Source organism: Equus caballus, chromosome 11 (assembly GCF_041296265.1).
Source record: "Equus caballus isolate H_3958 breed thoroughbred chromosome 11, TB-T2T, whole genome shotgun sequence".
Lineage (NCBI taxonomy): Eukaryota > Metazoa > Chordata > Mammalia > Perissodactyla > Equidae > Equus > Equus caballus.
In genome coordinates this window covers 35446659-35466518 of record NC_091694.1, presented here as the reverse complement: position 1 = coordinate 35466518, position 19860 = coordinate 35446659, and the positions used below count along the sequence as shown (strand labels likewise).

The 19860-nt window shown below is 38.0% G+C and overlaps 1 protein-coding gene across 1 annotated transcript in view; it reads left to right on the top strand.

Moving 5' to 3' along the window:
* The window catches only part of PPM1D (protein phosphatase, Mg2+/Mn2+ dependent 1D), a 53897-nt gene extending 36816 nt beyond the window's left edge, over positions 1-17081 (top strand). Inside the window, exons 5-7 of the mRNA XM_014737018.3 lie at positions 4814-5004; positions 10691-10933; positions 15609-17081. Coding sequence (XP_014592504.2) covers positions 4814-5004; positions 10691-10933; positions 15609-16166 — 992 coding nt within the window. The 3' untranslated portion in view covers positions 16167-17081. The remainder of the gene's footprint in view (positions 1-4813; positions 5005-10690; positions 10934-15608) is intronic.
* Positions 17082-19860: the final 2779 nt, after the last annotated feature.

Here is a 19860-nt window from a genome sequence, read left to right as displayed (position 1 = left end):
CCATCAACTGAATGCACTTGTGTCCAAAGCATTTGATTCTTGGTAGAACGTTGCATGTAAAATGTTTATAAGAAGGTATTTTTCCTTCATGAGGAGAAATTCCCACATGAGATTCATATATTCTAGACTTTGTTTCTTTGGTCTGGAAAGCTTAAATTTATATGGCTGGATCCCAGTATATCCAATCATAATTCACATTATCATTTTCACGAATGACATACTTCACCCACATGCTGGCTGCTATGTGCCACAGGAGCAAGCAGAAAATGTACTGAAACCAGAAGAAAGGTGTCTTTCTCTTCTGGTATCCCTCCAGTGCCCCTATTGAGGACAAAAGGGAAATGGCCATTGAGCAGGAGACCAACCACATCTGACACAAGGTCTAAGCCCTCTGCCTTCAGTATGTGCAGGAATGACAGTCTGTAATCCTATTTTGGTGTACAAACACTAAACCAATGATAAAAATTCTTAGTTCAAAGCCCAGTTCCCATCCTTACTCATTTCATCTCGGAGAAAGCCATGTAGAGTCTCCGAACTGGTAAATTAAGGGAACTGGCTGTATCATATGTTTCTAAAGCTGGCTATGAATATGAATCTTCTGGCAAGTTTGTTAAAAATTCAAATTCTAGGGACTTTTACTAGCAAATTTAAAGCAACTTGAGCGTCAGAACAATAATAATAGGAATAAATTTAAACATCTTGAGGGAAAAAAAATAATCTATAAATCCATACTGATACTAAAAAGATAAAGAGGTATAGAGAAGAATGGAAAGCTCTTCTTTAGAAAAGACAGGTAGGGGCTGGCCCAGTGGTGTAGTGGTTAAGTTCATGTGCTCTGCTTAGGCAGCCTGGGGTTTGCCCCTTTGGATCCTGGGCATGGACCTACACCACTCATCAAGCCATGCTATGGCAGCATCCCACATAGAAGAACTGGAAGGACTTACAACTAGGACATATGATTACGTATTGGGGCTTTGGGGAGGAGAAAAAAAAAGAAAAAAGATAACTAGTAAGTATTGTTAGAGTGTTCTAATTCTAACAGTTTACAACCATTCTAGTAACAGTTGATTTGTGCAAGGATAACCAGTGGATGCTAAAATGTGGCATATTTTGGTGGAGAGCAGGAAATTTCATAGTCTCAAACTCACCCTATGGATTACTTAATTACAAAAAGAAAAAGGCACCTTTCTAGTGCTGGTAGACAGCACTTTAACCAAATGATCAAGCTTGGTATTGCCAATAATGGGACGTACTGACACCTTGTGCCTCCTAATGTGATAAACTGAGAAGGACACAACTTCAGCAATGTAATGTTCTGGCCAAAAAAAGTTTAACCTGAACACAAACCTTTATATGTAATGTGAGAGCATGAGGAAACAATGAGACAAATCCAAATTGAGTCACTCTGCAAAATAACTGGCTTGAGACTTTTCACAATTGTCAGTATCATAAATGACAACAATGAACCAAGAAACCGAGAGAACTGTTCTGGGTTAAAAACGATTAAAAATATGATAATTAGATGCAATGAATGATCCTTGAGTGGTCCTGGATATTAAAAAAGTATTATTGGGATTACTGGGGAAATTTGAACATGGAATTTATATTACACAATACTGTATCAATACGAAATTTCCTGAGTATGGTTATATAGGAGAACATCCTCATGCTTACGAGATAAATGCTGGAAGTATTAATATTTACAGGTGAAGTGTCTTGATGTCTGTAACCTAGTCTCAGATGGCTCATCGAATAGATAAAACCATCTCTGTCCACTAATGGCAAGACTCTTTATATAGAAAATCTCAAAGAATCTCCAAAAAAGCTACTAGAATTAGTAAGTGAACTCAACAAGGTCACAAGATCCAAATTCAGTGTACACCGTCAGTCATATTTTTATGTACTAGAAATGAGCAATTCAAAATTGAAATTTAAGTATCATTTATAACTGCACAAAAAACATGAATACTTAGGTAAAATTGTAATGCAGTATGTTCGAGATTTGTATGCTGAAAACTATAAAACACTGATGAAAGAAATCAAAGACCTAAATAGAGATGCACCATGTTCTTTGATTGGGAGAATCCGAGTAACAATAACAATATTGTTATTGTTAAGGTGGCATTTCTTTCCAAGCTGATCTATAGATTGAGGGCAATCCCAATCAAAACTCAGAGTTTTAGAAATTTAAGTTAGGAGAAATAGGCTCTTCTTCTGGGAATGTATTGAGGTTTAGTGAGAATGAAAGAAACAGCGATTGGGAAGATATTAGGGACTAGTGATTTAGGAGTTGTCACTGAAAGAGTAATTCTTACAGTTACAAGCCTACCTTGAGAGAATGACTTGCCAAAGGAGTGTGCATAGTTGCTTGACATAGCCATCCCTAGAAGGATCCATGAGAGCAATAGGGAACAGCCTAAGTGGAGAACTGGGAAGGACAGGAATGGGAAGGGAGATTGTTTTACTGTATATCTTTTTGTATCTTCTGGTTTTTTGTACCATGTGCATGTATTACCTATTCAAATAAATAACTTATTTAAAAATATTTTCAAATTTATATAGATACTAATGTTAGTTTATATGTGAGACACTGTGACCCTTCTTCAAGGTCGTATAATCTGCAATAGATCGAAAATTTTAATTTGTTTTTTCACCTGTATTTTAACTTTAGACATACTAGGGAATTCTGCTTTATATAAATTTATGTTCTTTCTTGGAGTGTCAATATTAATCCCCCAAAATGGGAAAAAACTGCTTTTGAAAGCTTTTAACATCACTTATGAACTGTGTAATTGCTGCCTTATTATTTATCTTAACTGTTTCCATGTTCATTTTTATAATTTCATCAACCAAGGAGTTTTTTTTTGCTGGTTATAAAGAAGTAAATATGTCTTTGTAAGCCAACTTAGACTATAATTAGCTTTTAGTGGTCATGTGTGTTCTCTTTTGCCACTGAAGGATGAATTGCCCCTTTCAAGAGGCTGATTTAGCAATGAGTTTTGCTATTTTGAAGTGGAATAATTGATTTGAATTATTCTTTCCTTGGCCTCTGAGCATGTTTGAATTGGCCAGTATTTCTGACGGCTGGTAATGGGGAAGTTCAAATAAGGAAGGGAAAAGACAAAGAGCTTCCTCTTGTTGTTTAGCAAAAAGTCGGACCTGCCGAAAGGAGGCAAAAATGATTTACCCTCTTCTCTGAAAACTTTTTGCTTTTAATTTAGACCTTTCCCCAAAGTACTTCACAATAAACAAGAGAGGCAGAAATTAATATTTTCTCCTTTCTGTCTTCTCCTTCCCCAATTTTGGGGAGCAAAAAAAACGTTTATATTGTTCCACTTACTTTGTCTTATGTATCACAGAAGAGTGGATGGTTTCAATAAATTGGTTTTTTTTCTGTTTCTGTTTTATTGATCTTTTTGTTGGCCTGAGTCAACTCAAAGTTCTTTTCTGTTGAACATTTTGAGGTTTATATCTAGTAGGTCTAAAAGGCAGGAGTTTAGGCATTGTTTTATATGTAGCTAATTAAGAAGGAGGATAACTATGTAAGAAAATTCTTTTTCTGGCTCACTGATAGGGTGAACTATTGATCTCCAAAGACTGGTCATATGGTAGATTAAGAGCATAAAAATGCTCATTTTTAGCTCTAGAATTTTATTCCAAGTGACTGGCACTCATTCTGTAAGTTTTGATATAGGCACTTTCTTGACCTACAGGTTAACAGGCAGTTTGCTCCTCTTTGTAGAGCAGGTCCCACCCTGCCCCCCTTCTCTTTTCTTCACAATTATGTAGGTTGGTCTTGGCACTTTGCTCTTCCATATACATTTTAGAATCAGCGTGTCGAATTCTACAAAAATCTTTTTGGGATTTTGGTTGGAATTACATTGACTTTATAGGTTATTTTTGGAAGAATTAACATTTTTATAATATGGTCTTTTTTTTTTTAAGATTTTATTTTTTTCCTTTTTCTCCCCAAAGCCCCCCGGTACATAGTTCTATATTCTTCATTGTGGGTCCCTCTAGTTGTGGCATGTGGGACGCCGCCTCAGGGTGGTCTGATGAGCAGTGCCATGTCCGCGCCCAGGATTCGAACCGACAAAACACTGGGCCGCCTGCAGCGGAGCGCGCGAACTTAACCACTCGGCCACGGGGCCAGCCCCCTAATATTAAGTCTTTATCTATGAATATAGTTTATTTATCCATTTATTTTTTATATAGTCTTTTTAATGTTTTGGAAGCTAATTGTATAATCTTCTCCATAAAAGACTTGCACGCCTTTTGTTAAATTCATTTCTAAGTACCTTACATTTGGTAAACTGTTGTAAATGGAATTGTTTAAAATTTTAATTTTCTATTTCTTGCTACTAAATAGAAATATAGTTGACTTTTATATATTGGGTTTCTATTTAACAACTTTGCTAAATGGTCCTATTTTGATAATTTATCCAATTTCCTTTTTGTTTTTCATATAGAAATAAAATTGTCTGCAAATAATGATAGTTTTAGTTTCTTCTTGTCAATTCATATATCTGATGTATTTTTACTGTCTTGCTAAGCTGGGAAGGACCTCCGGTATAGTATTGAAAGAGAAGTAGTGATAGAAGGCATACTTTTATCAAGTTAAGGGAGTTACCTTTTATTTCTAGTTTGCTAGGAGTTTTTTTTTTTTAATGTATAGCATGATGTATTTTGAAAGTTATTAAATGCTTTTCTGCATTTATTGTGTTGAACATCTAGATTTCCTCCTAAATGTGTTGCTGTGATATTATTAGCTTGGAAATAATATTTCTTGCTGCTTCTGCTCCCTGCCCCCCAGGAGATTTGTGGAGCTATGATTTCTTCAGCGGTGAGTTTGTGGTATCACCTGAACCAGACACAAGTGTCCACACTCTTGACCCCCAGAAGCACAAGTATATCATCTTGGGGAGTGATGGGCTTTGGAATATGATTCCACCTCAAGATGCCATCTCAATGTGCCAGGACCAAGAGGAGAAAAAATACTTGATGGTGAGCAAGTAACTCAATAATTTGATATTATTGTCTACACATTGTTGTGGTACTTTTGTCAGGGGTCTTGATTATGAACTATGGATATTCACCTTGAGCAGATTTTTGTATTTGGCTGGCTCTATAAATGGGTGAAACATAGATGTTGCAGCTCATTAAGGGAATGAGACAGGAAATAAGTAAATGAAACTAGATAACAAAACACAAACACTGACTTCATTATGAACAGCCCTTGACTTTACAGGCCTTTGAAACCTCGCCAACTCTGTTTTTAAAAAAATAGAGATGTAATTCACATACCATAAAATTTACCCTTTTTAAAAAAATGTATAATTCGGTGGTTCTTAAAGTATGTTCTCAAAGTTATGCAACCATCTCCACTATCTAATTCCAGAACGCTTTTATCACTGTCCCCCAACAAACTCTATAACCATTAGCAATCATTCACTATCTCCTAGTACTGCCAACCCCTGGCAACCACTAATCTTTCTGTGTCTATTTATTTGCCTCTTTTGGGTATTTCATATAAATGAGATCATCCAATATGTGGCCTTTTGTGTCTGACTTCTTTCACTTAAGTGTAATGTTTTTAAGGCTCATCCATGTTGCTTGTATCAGCACTTTATTCCTTTTTATGGACTGAATTATTTTCCATTGATAGATATACCACATCTCATTTATCCATCCATTCATCAATTGATGGATATTTGAGTTGTTTGTACTTTTTGGCTATTATGCATTGACACTACTATGAACATTCATATACAAGTTTTTCTGTAGACATGTTTTCAGTACTCTTAGGTGTATACCTAGGAGTGGAATTGCTGGATCACATAGTAACTGTATGTCACCTGTCCTTTTTTTAGTCAGTTGCAAACCTAGAAACAACCATCTGTGGGAAAATCCTTTTCTTTCCTTCCTGACTTCCTTGAAGATTGATTTCCTCTTTATTCTGAGCAATGACAAAGTAAGGAGAATTGGAAGAGTGCAGTGTTGTTGAAGGCAAGGAAAGAGAGTTTTGGGGTAGTATAGGCATAACCTCATTTTATTGCACTGCACTTTATTGCACTTCACAGACAGTGTTTTTTTTACAAGACCCTCCACCAGCAAAAAGGTTACAACTTGCTGAAGGCTCAGCTGATGGTTAACATTTTTAGCAATAGTTTTTATGATTAAGGTATGCACATTGTTCTTTTTAGACATAATGCTATTTCATACTTAATAGACTACAGTATAGTGTAAACATAACTTTTATGTGCACTAGGAAACCAAAAAATTCATGTGACTCACTTTATTATGTATACTCGCTTTATTGCGGTGGTCTGGAACTAAACCTGTAATATCTCCAAGGTGTGCCTGTAGTCAGCAATGTCAAATTCTGCAAACAAGTAGAGGCAGATAGATGAGAACAGGGTATTGAGTTTTACAGTTAGGACCTTCTTCTTGACCTTCAAGGATGAAGAGTTTTGGTTGAAGTGATGAGGGCATGAGGAGATTAGAAGTAGAAAGAGTGCTTTGTGAGCCCAGGAATAGATGTAGTGAATGTTCAGGAAGACAAGGGAGTGTGCCATTGTTAGCTTGAAAAAGTAGGGAGAGTCTTGAAAGTGGTTTTGTAGCCTTAAGAGAAAGATTGACAATTCAAGAGAAATAAGAGATAATTGATAGAATGAAGGTCCAGAACACATGGAAGTAACTGGGCTCAGTGGCTCAAAGGACATGATCTTTCTCTAAGATGGGAGGAATGGTAAAATGGAATATTTTCAAGTGAAAAAGAGGCAAAATAAAAGAACTTGTATTAATTTCCCTTGATTCATTCACTCAACTAACATATTAGGTACTAGATACAGGGGATACAAAGGTAAATAGGATATAGTCCTTGCTCAGCATTTACCATATTATTACAAATAGGATATATAAATCACTATCAATACCATTTGATTGTAAGTTGTTTAAAGGTAAGAGTTATGTCTTGATTCGTTTTTGCAACCTCAGGGCTATCGTGTTGCATTTTGTCAGTCACATCAGATGTAGAACAAAGGTTAAATAAAATAAAGACTGTTTTGTCTCTTGGATTTAGAATTCCTTAATGATTGGGATTGGGAGAACCTATTCATAAACAGCAAAGTGGTTTTCTTTTCTTTTTTTGAGGAAGATTAGCCCTGAGGTAACTGTTGCCAATCCTCCTCTTTTTGCTGAGGAAGACTAGCCCTGAGCTAACATCCGTGCCCATCTTCCTCTACGTTATATGTCGGACGCCTACCACAACATGATGTGCCAGGCAGTGCCATGCCCCAACCTGGCATCTGAACCGGCAACCCCTGGGCCACCAAAGCGAAACGTGCGCACTTAACCACTGTGCCACTGGGCCGGCCCCCACAAAGTGGTTTTAAAATGAGTGTTGAAGGAAGCATCATATAACAATAATTAGAAGCCATGTTATGAGAACTGAGAGGGAGAAGATAGGAAATTTGGGAAGAATGCATAAGGAAGTGTTATGGACAAGAATGATATTTGACCAAGTCTTAAAGATGGGGTTGAATTTACCAGGCCAGCCCCGAGAGGGTTAATTTTGATGAGTGGAGTCATAGTTACAGGGTCTGTCTCCACCTCTTCACATGTTGATTCTTATTGCCAGTATAACTGATTTGATTTTTATTAATGGATCTATTAGGCTTCCTATTTGGAGGCTGCTGTTAATTCTTTTTTTTCTCCTGAAGCTCCAGTGAATAGTTGTATATTCTAGTTCTAAATCCTTCTAGCTCTTCTATGTGAGCTGCCACCACAGCATGGCTACTGACAGACGAGTGGTGTGGTTCTGCGCCCAGGAACTGAACCCAGGCCACTGAAGCAGAGCGTGCCGAACTTTAACTGCTAGGCCATCAGGGCTGGCTCTCTGCCATTATATTCTAAATGAGAAATTTTGTAAGCTTGTTCTAAGGCAGCAGTGGTAAAAAAAAAAACAACAGCAGCAACATATGCACACAAGAGCAAAAGAAATGCGTGAGTGGCAGAATGGACAGAACTTGGGTTTTTAAGGAGGGAGAGTATGATGACACCCAAATTTCTCACTGGTGACTGGTAGTTCTTATCAAGAAGAAACGCATTATTTTGGGGGAGAGGGAAGGTAATTAGTTCAGATGTACGCATGTTGACTTGGAGGTGCCTCTGGTTCATCTAGATAGATATTTGAGAGAGAAGCCTGGAAATACTAAATTTGAGTGTTAACAGTGTTAGGTAAAGCTGTGACAATTTACAAGATCATCTCGTGAGACTGTGTGGTAGAAGAAAAGGACACAGTATTGGGGGGCTCATGTCAGCAGAATCAGTGAGCTGAGGGAATAGTGCAGGTCAGGCAGTGGGAATGGCTTATGTAGATTCTTTTTATTGAGCTTTGTGAGGAAAGGAAACAGGTCATACTGAAGAAGTAGAAGGTAGAGGAGTCCTTCAGCGAGGTCTCAGTGAGCTAGTGTTTGGAGAGTGATGAATGTGTGTGCTGGGGAATGTGATAGACTCAGGAATTAGAGATTGGTGCCGCCTTTCATCAGCTGTGAGGTGCATATTTTTTCGCTTAACATCTCTGAAATTGGAATGATTTTTCTGATTGATGGCATAGTGTATTACAGTTCAAGTGACAGTATTTTTTCTTTGTTTAGTGGCCCATAAAATGATGCTCTCATAACCCAAGGCTCATGGTATTCCACATTAAAAAAAATTCACTGCTGAAAAGCAAACTATATAAGTAAATGATCCACTATGAAGAAAATGAGCTAACTGATCCACTCAAATCATAAAAAGGACATTGGAGTAAAACTCCAAAAGAGGAGGATGAAAATAATAAAGAACAGAAACTAATGACATAGATTCACAAAACCCAGAAGTAGTTCTTTAAAAAGATAAACAAAGGCATTATCTTTCTAGAACAAGCAAAAAGCACAAAAAGAAGTGGAGTGGACATAGCTACACTTAAAAATAGAGATTTTTTTTTGCCTCATAATAATAAAACAACTTCATGGTAATTAATTTGATAAATGAGAAAGGTTATTTAGAAAAGTATAAAATACTAATATTGACTTATGAAGGAATAAAAAGCTTTAATCAATTGTAACCATAAAATCAGTTGAATTGGTTTTAAAATATACCTACAAAAACAAACATTAGGCAAATTGTAGCAAATACTGAAGGAACGGGTAAATCCATATGTTATAAAAAAGTTTCAGAAAATAGAATATAGAAAGGCTGCTCCAAGCTTTACTATGGGATTAGTACCTTTGTTTTATGATACTAGTAAATCTTTTTTTTTTTTTTTGGGGGGGGGGAAGATTAGCCCTGAGCTAACTACTGCCAGTCCTCCTCTTTTTGCCGAGGAAGCCTGGCCCTGAGCTAACGTCCATGCCCATCTTCCTCTACTTTATATCTGGGACGGCTACCGCAGCATGGCGTGCCAAGCAGTGCCATGTCCACACCCGGGATCCGAACCAGCGAACCCCTAGCTGCAGAGAAGCGGAATGTGCGAACTTAACCGCTGTGCCACCGGGCCGGCCCCCAGACACTAGTAAATCTTGATAATAAAATTGCACAGAAAAGATAAGAGAAAGGAAAAAAAATCAATGGTAAAAAAAAATCATTACAAAATGGTACCTATATCTTGGTATTGTAAGGATGGCTTAATATTGGGGTTTTAAACACAGCAGCTGAGAGGAGTTATCTGCAGGTTGCCATCATTAATGTGTTCGAATACTGTAATATGTCCACAATCAGACAACCCCAAATAAAGATAATTCCCTGTTTACCCAAGGAAAGGATGAAAAAAACTCCAGTTCTTTATCCAGTTTGAATATATAAACTTCAGGAGTATAGATGAAAGCCAAATGACTTATAGTACATTATATATTATTTTATCTAGTGCTTACAGTTTTATAGTATATGCTATGATTCTAGGTGCTTTTGCCATAGACATCTTTGCCACAAGCATTTTCGCCACGTAACTGATTGGCTGTAAGGCAATTTTGCCGTAAAAATAAACTAACGAAAAGTAAAGGGGCCAGCCTGGTGGCATAGCGGTTGGGTTCACACCCTCCACTTCAGCAGCCCGGGGTTGCCGGTTTGGATCCCAGGTGCCGACCTGCGCACCGCTTATTGAGCCATGCTGTGGCATTTGTCCCACATGTAAAGCGGAGGAAGATAGGCACAGGTGTTAGCTCAGAGCTAGTCTTGCTCAAAAAAAAGAAAGAAAAAGGAAAGAGGGACATTAAAAAGGACATCATGAAACATGAAAAAGGAGTAACAAACTTAAAACGACTTTATTGTTTTTTTTGGCTTGTTGACTCTCTCTTCATTTGGCATCCATTGCACTTTTTTTTCTGCTAAAATTTCTTCCTTCATTAAGAGAGGTGTCAGTTTCCAAATACTAGGGTGCATATCTGTAACTGAGCTTTGTGTTGTGTTGTGAAAAGCCTCCTACAGATGGTCCCTGAATTTAACCACAGGTTAAGGCCTTGTTTTATTATTTTTTTAAATTTAGAGCAATACTGTTTTAACGTCGTTTTGGGGACTGTGAATAATGTTTGGAATTTTGGAAATTTAATTTATTTAGGCCGTATTAAACACCTGATTTTTAGTTTGATACATATAGTGGTGACTTAATCTGAGTTGTTAACCTTCCTTCTCTTTGTTCTTTTAAATACAGGGTGAGCACAGACAATCTTGTGCCAAAATGCTTGTGAATCGAGCACTGGGCCGCTGGAGGCAGCGTATGCTTCGAGCAGACAATACTAGTGCCATAGTGATCTGCATCTCTCCAGGAGTGGACAGTCGGGGAAACTTCACCAATGAAGATGAGCTCTATCTGAACCTGACTGATAGCCCTTCCTATAATAGTCAGGAAACCTCAGTGATGGCTCCTTCCCCCTGTTCTACACCACCAGTCAAGGTATATAGTTCTATAGTATTTAAGTTGTTTTAGTAGACAGAATGTCTTTGGTTCATGTTGCCTGGAAACAGTTTTCAGATTCTTTATGTAATGGGACTTTCGATTTGAACTAGGTTCAAAAAAGTGGTGGCTCTTTGTCATGTGACTATCATCAGTGAGCCATCTTCACGTTGGTACTAATCTGAATGCCAGCTGTATGTACAGCACCTAGTAGGAAGGTGATTGGATGTGGCTCCTGAAGATTATTAACAGAATTAATGTTTGATCTTCTTCTAATCCTATGAACATTGGTAAAGCATTTAAAAGTTTGTGAAGCACTTTCATATATGGTATTTCATTTGAACCTCATAACTCAGAAAAGTAAATAGTTCAGCTGTTATTCCATTTTATGAGTAAGACTGAGAGATTAAGCAAGTTGAACAGGATCATACAGAATCAAGATTGAACTGGACCTTAGGATGTCAGACCTTAGAATTGGTTGTATATTACTACAGATAAGAAACATCATTCCTATTTTTTATCCATGTTGATAATGAAAGAGTTAAAGATATGCTTTGAAATAAACAAATTTAAATAGTACCATATTTCCCTTTTTCTGATTTTATCCCAGTTTTTTCCTACTAAAAATTAGTCATATTGATAACTGCCTTGATATACCAGGCCTTCTGAGAATGTGCTTTCAGAAGACCATTAAAATGGGAAATACAGGGGCTGGCCCAGTGGTGCAGCAGTTAAGTTTGCATGCTCCTCTTTGGCGGCCCAGGGTTCACCAGTTTGGATCCCAGACGCAGACTTACACACTGTTTATCAGGCCATGCTTTAGCAGGCATCCCATATATAAATAGAGGAAGATGGGCACGGACGTTAGCTCAGGGCCAGTCTTCCTCAGCAAAGAGAGGAGGATTCGTGGTGGACGTTAGCTCAGGGCTAATCTTCCTCAAAAAATTTTTTTAAATAAAATGAGAAATATGGTGGATTTTATGTCATGTATTCAAGCAATTTTTAAAGGTACTCAGAGCTACACAGTACAAAGAATTTAATTAATTTTGGGTATTGTGATTCTTATACTCAGCGTTTGGAAATTTACTATTACTGCTTTGCTTTCTTTTACTTCACTTATATATGGCAACCCAATTTTCCTTACTTGGACACTTCATTTAGAAATTGACAAAGTAATATTTTATACTAATTTTCTTAAAATAATTTCTTATTAAAGCTTTCTTTTCTTTGAAAACTCTTGAATGATAATACAGATTGAAACCTTTTAAAGTTCTTCATTCTCCTTTGAAAGTTGTGAAGGAGCTTATGTTCGTTTGAGTATTTTCCTATTTCTGAATTTGATTGTATTACTCTCATGTTCCCTAGTGTATTTGTTTTTTTTGTTGTTTTTTGTGAAGTTATTTTGCGATGAGGAAGAGTGGCTCTGAGCTGACATCTGTGCCAGTCTTCCTCTATTTTGTATATGGAACACTGCCCCAGTTTGGCTTCATGAGTGGTGTGTGGGTCCACGCCTGGGATCTGAACCTGTGAACCTCAGGCCGCGAAGCAGAGTGTGTGAACTTAAACACTGCGCCACTGGGCCAGCCCTCCCCCCCCCCCCCCAGTGTATTTATATTTGAATAACTGACCTTTAGGCAGAATAGAGAAGGAGACATTAGGGTGGAGGTAAGAGTGAGGGGACAGGAGCCAGTCCAGTGGCACAGCAGTTAAGTTCACACGTTCTGCTTTGGTGGCCTGGGGTTTGCCGGTTAGGATCCTGGGTGCAGGCATATGCACCGCACTGTTTGTCAAGCCGTGCTGTGGCAGGCGTCCCACATATAAAGTAGAGGAGGATGGGCATGGATGTTAGCTCAGGGCCAGTCTTCCTCAGCAAAAAGAGGAGGATTGGCAGCAGATGTTAGCTCAGGGCCAATCTTCCTTAAAGAAAAAAAAAAAAAAGAGTGAGGGGACAGAGAACATTGTGATATGAATAAGTATTCTTAATATCGATCCCAAGTAAAAATCACTGTGGTCTGCTGATTGGCATTAGTAAAATTGTACATAAATCACACATAAAATATGTTTAAAAATCACTTGTAAAATTCTAAGAAATGAGCAAATAATAATAATAAAGTAAAGAGAAGGAGATTTATATGTGTACTAACTTATATGTAGGCATGGTTATTTGTTAACCAGTTGGTCCCACTTAAATATGGGGAAATATTTAGAGCCATTCAGAATAATTAGTATTGTTGGCTCTAACCTAACAAATAAATAAAGGCAAATAATATAATGACATTTTGGTTAATTTTGAATGGTTTTTAAGACTTACCACATTTTGGGGGCCAGCCCCGTGGCCGACTGGTTAAGTTCACGCGCTCTGCTTTGGTGACCCAGGGTTTCGCCGGTTTGGATCCTGGGCGTGGACATGGCAATGCTCATCAGGCTATGCTGAGGTGGCATCCCACATAGGACAACTAGAAGGACCCACAACTAAAAATACACAACTATGTACCAGGGGGCTTTGGGAAGAAAAAGGAGAAATAAAATCTTTAAAAAACAAGAAAAAGATCACATTTAGACTAGGCATTTGAGACTAGGTTTATTTATCTATAAACATGTCAACTTCTGTTTGAATCTTAATGTAAATCAGTAGTCAGAACTTTGTTTGGGGCCGGATATAGTAGAAGTGCCTCTAAGTGATAGATTACTATGGCACACATTTCCTTCTCCATCTTTTCTTTGGGGCTAACTAAATTTAGCTGTTTTTACAAGCCAAGAGCTATCGGAAGGAGGAATGAGGAAGAGAATTCTTTCAGAAAATTAACACTTAGTTTCAATTGTGTTCTAGGCACAATTTGTAATTAGTTATTTAATGTTGGATTGTAAGATAGATGGAGTGAGAAAGTTGATCTCTGAAGGAGTAAAACTTTCAATGTATTTTTAGGAGGTAATCTCATTATCACAGATGTTTTATGAACATAGAAGGCTTACCAATACAGGTACTTAATGTGGCATGAGTCTAACAAGTTTAAGCAGTTGCCTGTGCTAACAGATGCAATGTATTCCCACAGAATGCCAATAAAAAGAGAAGGAAAAGGAAAAATTCAAGGAGAAAGTGAGGGAAGAAAAGCCAGCGCACTGTAGTGTCAGAATAATAGTCTGTGAATTTAAAAAGGCACAGCACAACAGAAATTACAATAAATTGTGTTAACTCTGAAATTGTCCCATTGTTTTTCTTTTATAAAGGAATTCCATCTAATATCTAACCTTGTTATACATACTAGAGCAATACGGTCTATTCCTATAAATGGCTTGATTAGTACCTTTTTTCTTACGCCTAAATTAGTGATAAGATTGTTTTGCAGTAGGAATCCTTTTATCTAGAGAACTTAGCTGCTGCCTGGTCTTGTTGCAAATCCTTCTTCTATATTAAAGCAGAATGAACTCTGGGTCAGCAATTACGTATGACTAGATACAGCTTTCTGTGGTCAGCAAGAACATACTTGTGAGCAGGGTAGGCATTGGAATCAACCTAATACAGAGGGATAAACTCACATACATACAACTCTTGCTGATATTATTGAAAGCCATATGTAAATATTCTAGAACAGAGACTCTTCTGTTACACTTTGTCAACACTGGTACTTTGAAATAAGGTTGTTGCCTGACATCTAGTCAGCGTTAAAACAGATAAAAATTGGGCTTTCAATAAACCATGCAGTGTAAAATAAATAAATGAACCAATGACCCCAGAAAGAAAGAGTATATTCTTAGTAAAAAAGAGAAGCAGTCTGTTCAGGGCAGTACCAAATTAGGCTTTCTCATCTCCAGTCTCCATTGGACCTAGTCAGTTTGTTTTTTTCAGTAAAGTGTGTTCATGTTTATGGTTAGATTGAAATACTTTTAGATGGCTTGAATTCCCCTTTTTTTACTTCTAGACACATTAAAGGAAATGTTATAAATGTACTTTTATATAGCACGTTTTTGAAAGGTGTTTATTCCTAAGGAATTTTATGTCAGAAGAAGTCCAGATAATATGTCTTCATTTACCATTCTACAAAAGAGTTTGCTTGGACATTTTATTAATATTTTAATAAATTTGATTTGAGAGAAAATGATTGAGGGAAATGTTAGTTATGCACTTGACAGGGAGAGAGCATTTATGCTTAAGCTCTGTCCTTGAGAAACTCCTAAGGCAATGATTTTGTAAAATATTATTACAATGGAAGATTTGGGTTTGGTAAGAAGAGTGTTCTTGCCAGCCTGAAGATGGGAGGGTATTCTGGGTATATGTAGGCCCAGCCCATTACATCTAAAGGAGTGGTGCATATCTGAATCACCTGTGAAGCTTTTCAAAAACAATACCTGAGAGTTTCCGTGTGATTCTCATTTGTTTAATAGGAGTTGCCCCAGCCATGCTCAGCAGGGTGCCATATGTTCTACTTTGCTCATCACAGACAGCATCTCGTATTTGGGAGAAGGGTGCAAAGCCGTAATCTGGGTTTCCATATGATGTAGCTGCTTTAATGTTGCCCTTCACATTTTCCATACTACTAAATATTCAGAAATGAGAATTTAGAAAGTAGGAAAAAAAATTATCATTTATTCTGATGAAACCCCTTCACCTCCCCAATGGTTAAGCTGAATTCTAGAATAAATTATTTCTTACTTGGTTTACCTTCTTGTTTTTCAGTCACTGGAGGAGGACCCATGGCCAAGGCTGAACTCTAAGGACCATATTCCTGCCCTTGTTCGTAGTAATGCCTTCTCAGAGAATTATTTAGAAGTCCCAGCTGAGATAGCACGAGGGAGTGTGCAGGCTGCAGTCATACCCTCAAAAGATCCAGAGCCACTGGAAGAAAATTGCACTAAAGCCCTGACTTTAAGGATACATGATTCTTTGAATAATAGCCTGTCCGTTGGCCTTGTGCCTACCAATTCAACAAACACCATCATGGACCCAAAAAATTTAAAGTTGTCAACTCCAGGTCAGATGAAAGCCCACGAAGTTGAAAGAACCCCTCCAGCAAATTTTAAAAGGACATTAGAAGAGTCCAACTCTGGCCCTCTCATGAGGAAGCACAGACGGGACGGCTTGAGTCGGGGCAGCGGCGCCCAGCCTGCAAGCCTCCCCTCCAGCTCGCAGCGGAAGAGCTCGGGGAAGCTCACCATGAGACGCAGACTTAGGGGGCAGAAGAAAATGGCACATCCTCTGCTTCACCAGCCCAGAAAAACCGTTTGTGTTTGCTGAAACATATCTGGAAAATGGTTCTTCTCCAAACTTAGGTGACAAGAGGGCTGTTTGAAGTTGGTGCCGAAGATGAACTTTTTTTAAGGGGGAAAAATAAAAATAGTATACAGTTTGACTTTTTGGAATTCTACAGTTTTATCCTGGCCTTGTACTTGCTTGTATTATAAATGTGAATTTTATAGATGTTAGGCTATAAGTTGCTGTAAAATGTGTGTAAATTTGTATCCTTTACACAAACTCAGTTCCTTACTCTGATACACAGTAAATATAACAGGGCTAAATGTTTTAAAAAAAATCAAAAGAATCTTTTAGATTCTAGGAATACATTTAAACTTTTTAAAATGCTTATTAAGACATTTGTCTAAGTCACTTGTGATGAAAACTACACAACTTTTTAAAGTAAATTATTAAGCAAACTGGAAAAGTGATGTATTTTCATAGTGACCTGTGTTCCACTTAATGTTTCTTAGAGACAACTAGTGTCTTTTAAAAGTTATTTTGTATTTCTAATTTCATAATTCAGAACTAAATTTTTCATAGAAGCAGAAGTGTTGAGCCATGCTACAGTAGCTGGGTGTTAGTCTCCTTGTCCTAATTAAAATACTATGCAGTATCTCTGATTTCAGTAGCATTTTTAAAAACATTAATCATCAGATACACTCACCAAATCTTTGGAGTAGAAGGAGGCGTGTTTGCCTAAAATGATGCTCTTCTGAATTATCCCAGATGTTGAGTGGCATTGTTAGTAGTTACCCTCTTCTAGTGTTTGCATAAAATATGTGAAGTTTTTCTTGCTATTTCAATAACGGATGGTGCTGCTAATTCCCAACATTTCTTAAATTATTTTATATATCATACAGTTGTCATTGATTATATGGATATATGTTTGTTCATCTAATAAATCAGTGAACTGTTCCTGATGTTGCTGGATTTTTGTTGTTGGTTTGTTTTAATATAAACTTTGTGTTGGGCCATGATCATGCTTCAGAGTAACAACTTAAAATACATGTAATGTTCATTTTGCACTGTTTTTAATTTTAATTTAGAATACATCAAAACAGACTAACTATCCAACAATAAGAATACAGTTAAGGGGCTGGCTCCGTGGCACAGCGGTTAAGTTCGCACGTTCCACTGCTTCAGTGGCCTGGGCTTCGCCAGTTCAGATCCCAGGTGTGGACATGGCACCACTTGGCATGCCATGCTGTGGTAGGCATCCCACGTAAAAAGTAGAGGAAGGTGGGCACGGATATTAGCTCAGGGCTAATCTTCCTAAAAAAAAAAAAAAGAAATTTTCAAAATTTATTATAAATTTAGAACAAGACCTCTCATTGAGAGATTGAAGAGTTAATTCATGAATTCAGCATTTATTAGGCACCTACAGTATGCTAGGAGCTGCACAATTGGATGCATACCAATTTTCCATAAGATGATTGATTGAGAATTAGTGGTCCTCAGGGCTGGCCCCCTGGCCGAGTGGTTAAGTTCGCACGCTCTGCTGCAGGTGGCCCAGTGTTTCATTGGTTCGAATCCTGGATGCGGACCAGGCCATGCTGAGGCGGCGTCCCACATGCCACAACTAGAAGGACCCACAACGATGAATATACAACTATGTCCTGGGGGGCTTTGGGGAGAAAAAGGAAAAAAAAATCTTTAAAAAAAAAAAAGAATTAGGGGTCCTGGTGAGACGTTAATTGTGGATAGTTTTTAAAAAGGACTTTTGGGGCCCAGTCTGGTGGCATAGTGGTTAAGTTTGTGCACTCTGCTTTGGTGACCCAGGGTTTGCAGGTTTGGATCCTAGCTGCAGACCTACACACCACTCATCAAGCCATGCTGTGGTGGGGTCCCACATACAAAAATAGAAGAAGATTGGCACAGATGTTAGCTCAGGCACAATCTTCCTTAAGCAAAAAGCAGAAGATAGGCAACAGATGTTAGCTCAGGGCCAATCTTCCTCACCAAAACAAAAAATTAAAAAATTAAAAAGATTTTTGGATGTTGAAGAGTTTGTTTTTCAGATCTTTCCCAGATAGAGACATAGCAACTAGCAGACACTTTTGGAGTCAATTTATTGTGAAGAGTCTTTCCATCTTTTAGACCTGTGATACTGTCCTAGCGGCACCAACTGGAAACTTGACAAGTCTGAATGTATATTAAAGAAAAAATCCATTTAGCTACTTCTCACTTTTTTTGCCAGTGGTTGTAAAGAAAATAATCTTGTATCTGTGTGAAATTAAAATTTCCATTTGATTAGTGGATCATGTAATCTTTATTTTTCAAATCAGCATTATGTCAAAATGTCATACATTAATTCCTTCCGAGGTCACCTTATTTTTAGTGCAATAGAGTCCAATTCCATGCCATACTAGTAGCTATTTAACACTGGAAACATTTTTAGTTTGAGATACATAATTGCAAATGCTAGAATCAGCTCTTTTCTGTGTCGGTGTTCCTGGGACTCTGTTTCGGCCTATTCTTTAGGAGTTGTAGATGTTAGCAATCACAAAAAATGTTTGCATGTTTCTATTATTTTTATTTAAATTTTATTTGCCTATGCAACACATAAATCAATAGTATAACCCATGATGGAATATTCTTGTATAAAGTGGTACAATGAAAAAAACCCACCTCAGCCCCCACGGCAGCCAACATTTCCCTCCTTTTTTGTGTGTTCTTTCAGTGATCATCAGTGCATATGCATGTAACTGTATATGTGTTTACCTCTCAATCTTTCATCTTGAAGATTTTTCCATATTGTTCCGTCACAGAGCCTTTTCATTCTTTAGTAGTCTAGTCTGTGGATGTATTACTTACTTAGTGACTTACGCTGTCACTTAAACATGTCCACTGAAAGGAAAACACTTACCTCCTCACACAGTAACTTCTGATGCCAGATGTGTGGATTTTCCTACAGCAAGTTGTTCTCTAATTGTCAGCAGACACCAACTGGGTGTCGCACAATACAATTTAGTTCTGACCCTACCTACCTGGAGTTAGCAGGTCACACAGGTTAAGGGCTCAGTCTCACAGCAGACTGCCCCCCATTTCAGATGCTAGTCTCTAGCCCCAGGTTGTTACATATACTTCTGACCAACTGGCTATAAGTCAGAGTTGCCACAACCCCCTCCTCAGGTTTGATAGTTTGCTAGAACAGCTCACAGAACTCAAGGAAACATGTTAGCCGCTTTATTGTATAATAAAGGATGTAGATGAACAGCTAGGTGAAGAGAAACATCATCAGTCAAGTTCCAGAAGGGTCCCAAGCACAGGAGTTTTTGTCTCCATAGGTTTGGGGTGCACCACCCTCCCAGGACGTGAGCTGGTTCAGCAGCCTGGAAGCTCTCTCAGCCCCGTAGTTCAGTTTCGTGGAGGCTTCATCATGTTGGCGTTATCGATTATTAACTCAGTCTCCAGCCTCTCCCCTACTAGGAGGAGATAGGGATGAGGCTGAAAGTTCCAAGCTAATCATGGCTTGTTTCCGGTGACTGGCCCCCATCCTGAAGCTATGCGGGAGCCCACCAACAGTTGCCTCATTGGAACAAAAGTTGCTCCTATCAGGAAATTCCAAAAGGTTTAGGAGCTCTGTATCAGAACAGGGGTTGAAGACCAAAGACAAAAGATTTTCCTTGCACCTTTGTCGCTTAGGAAGTTACAAAGGTTTTAGCCAGGAGCCTGGGACAAAAACCAAAATAAG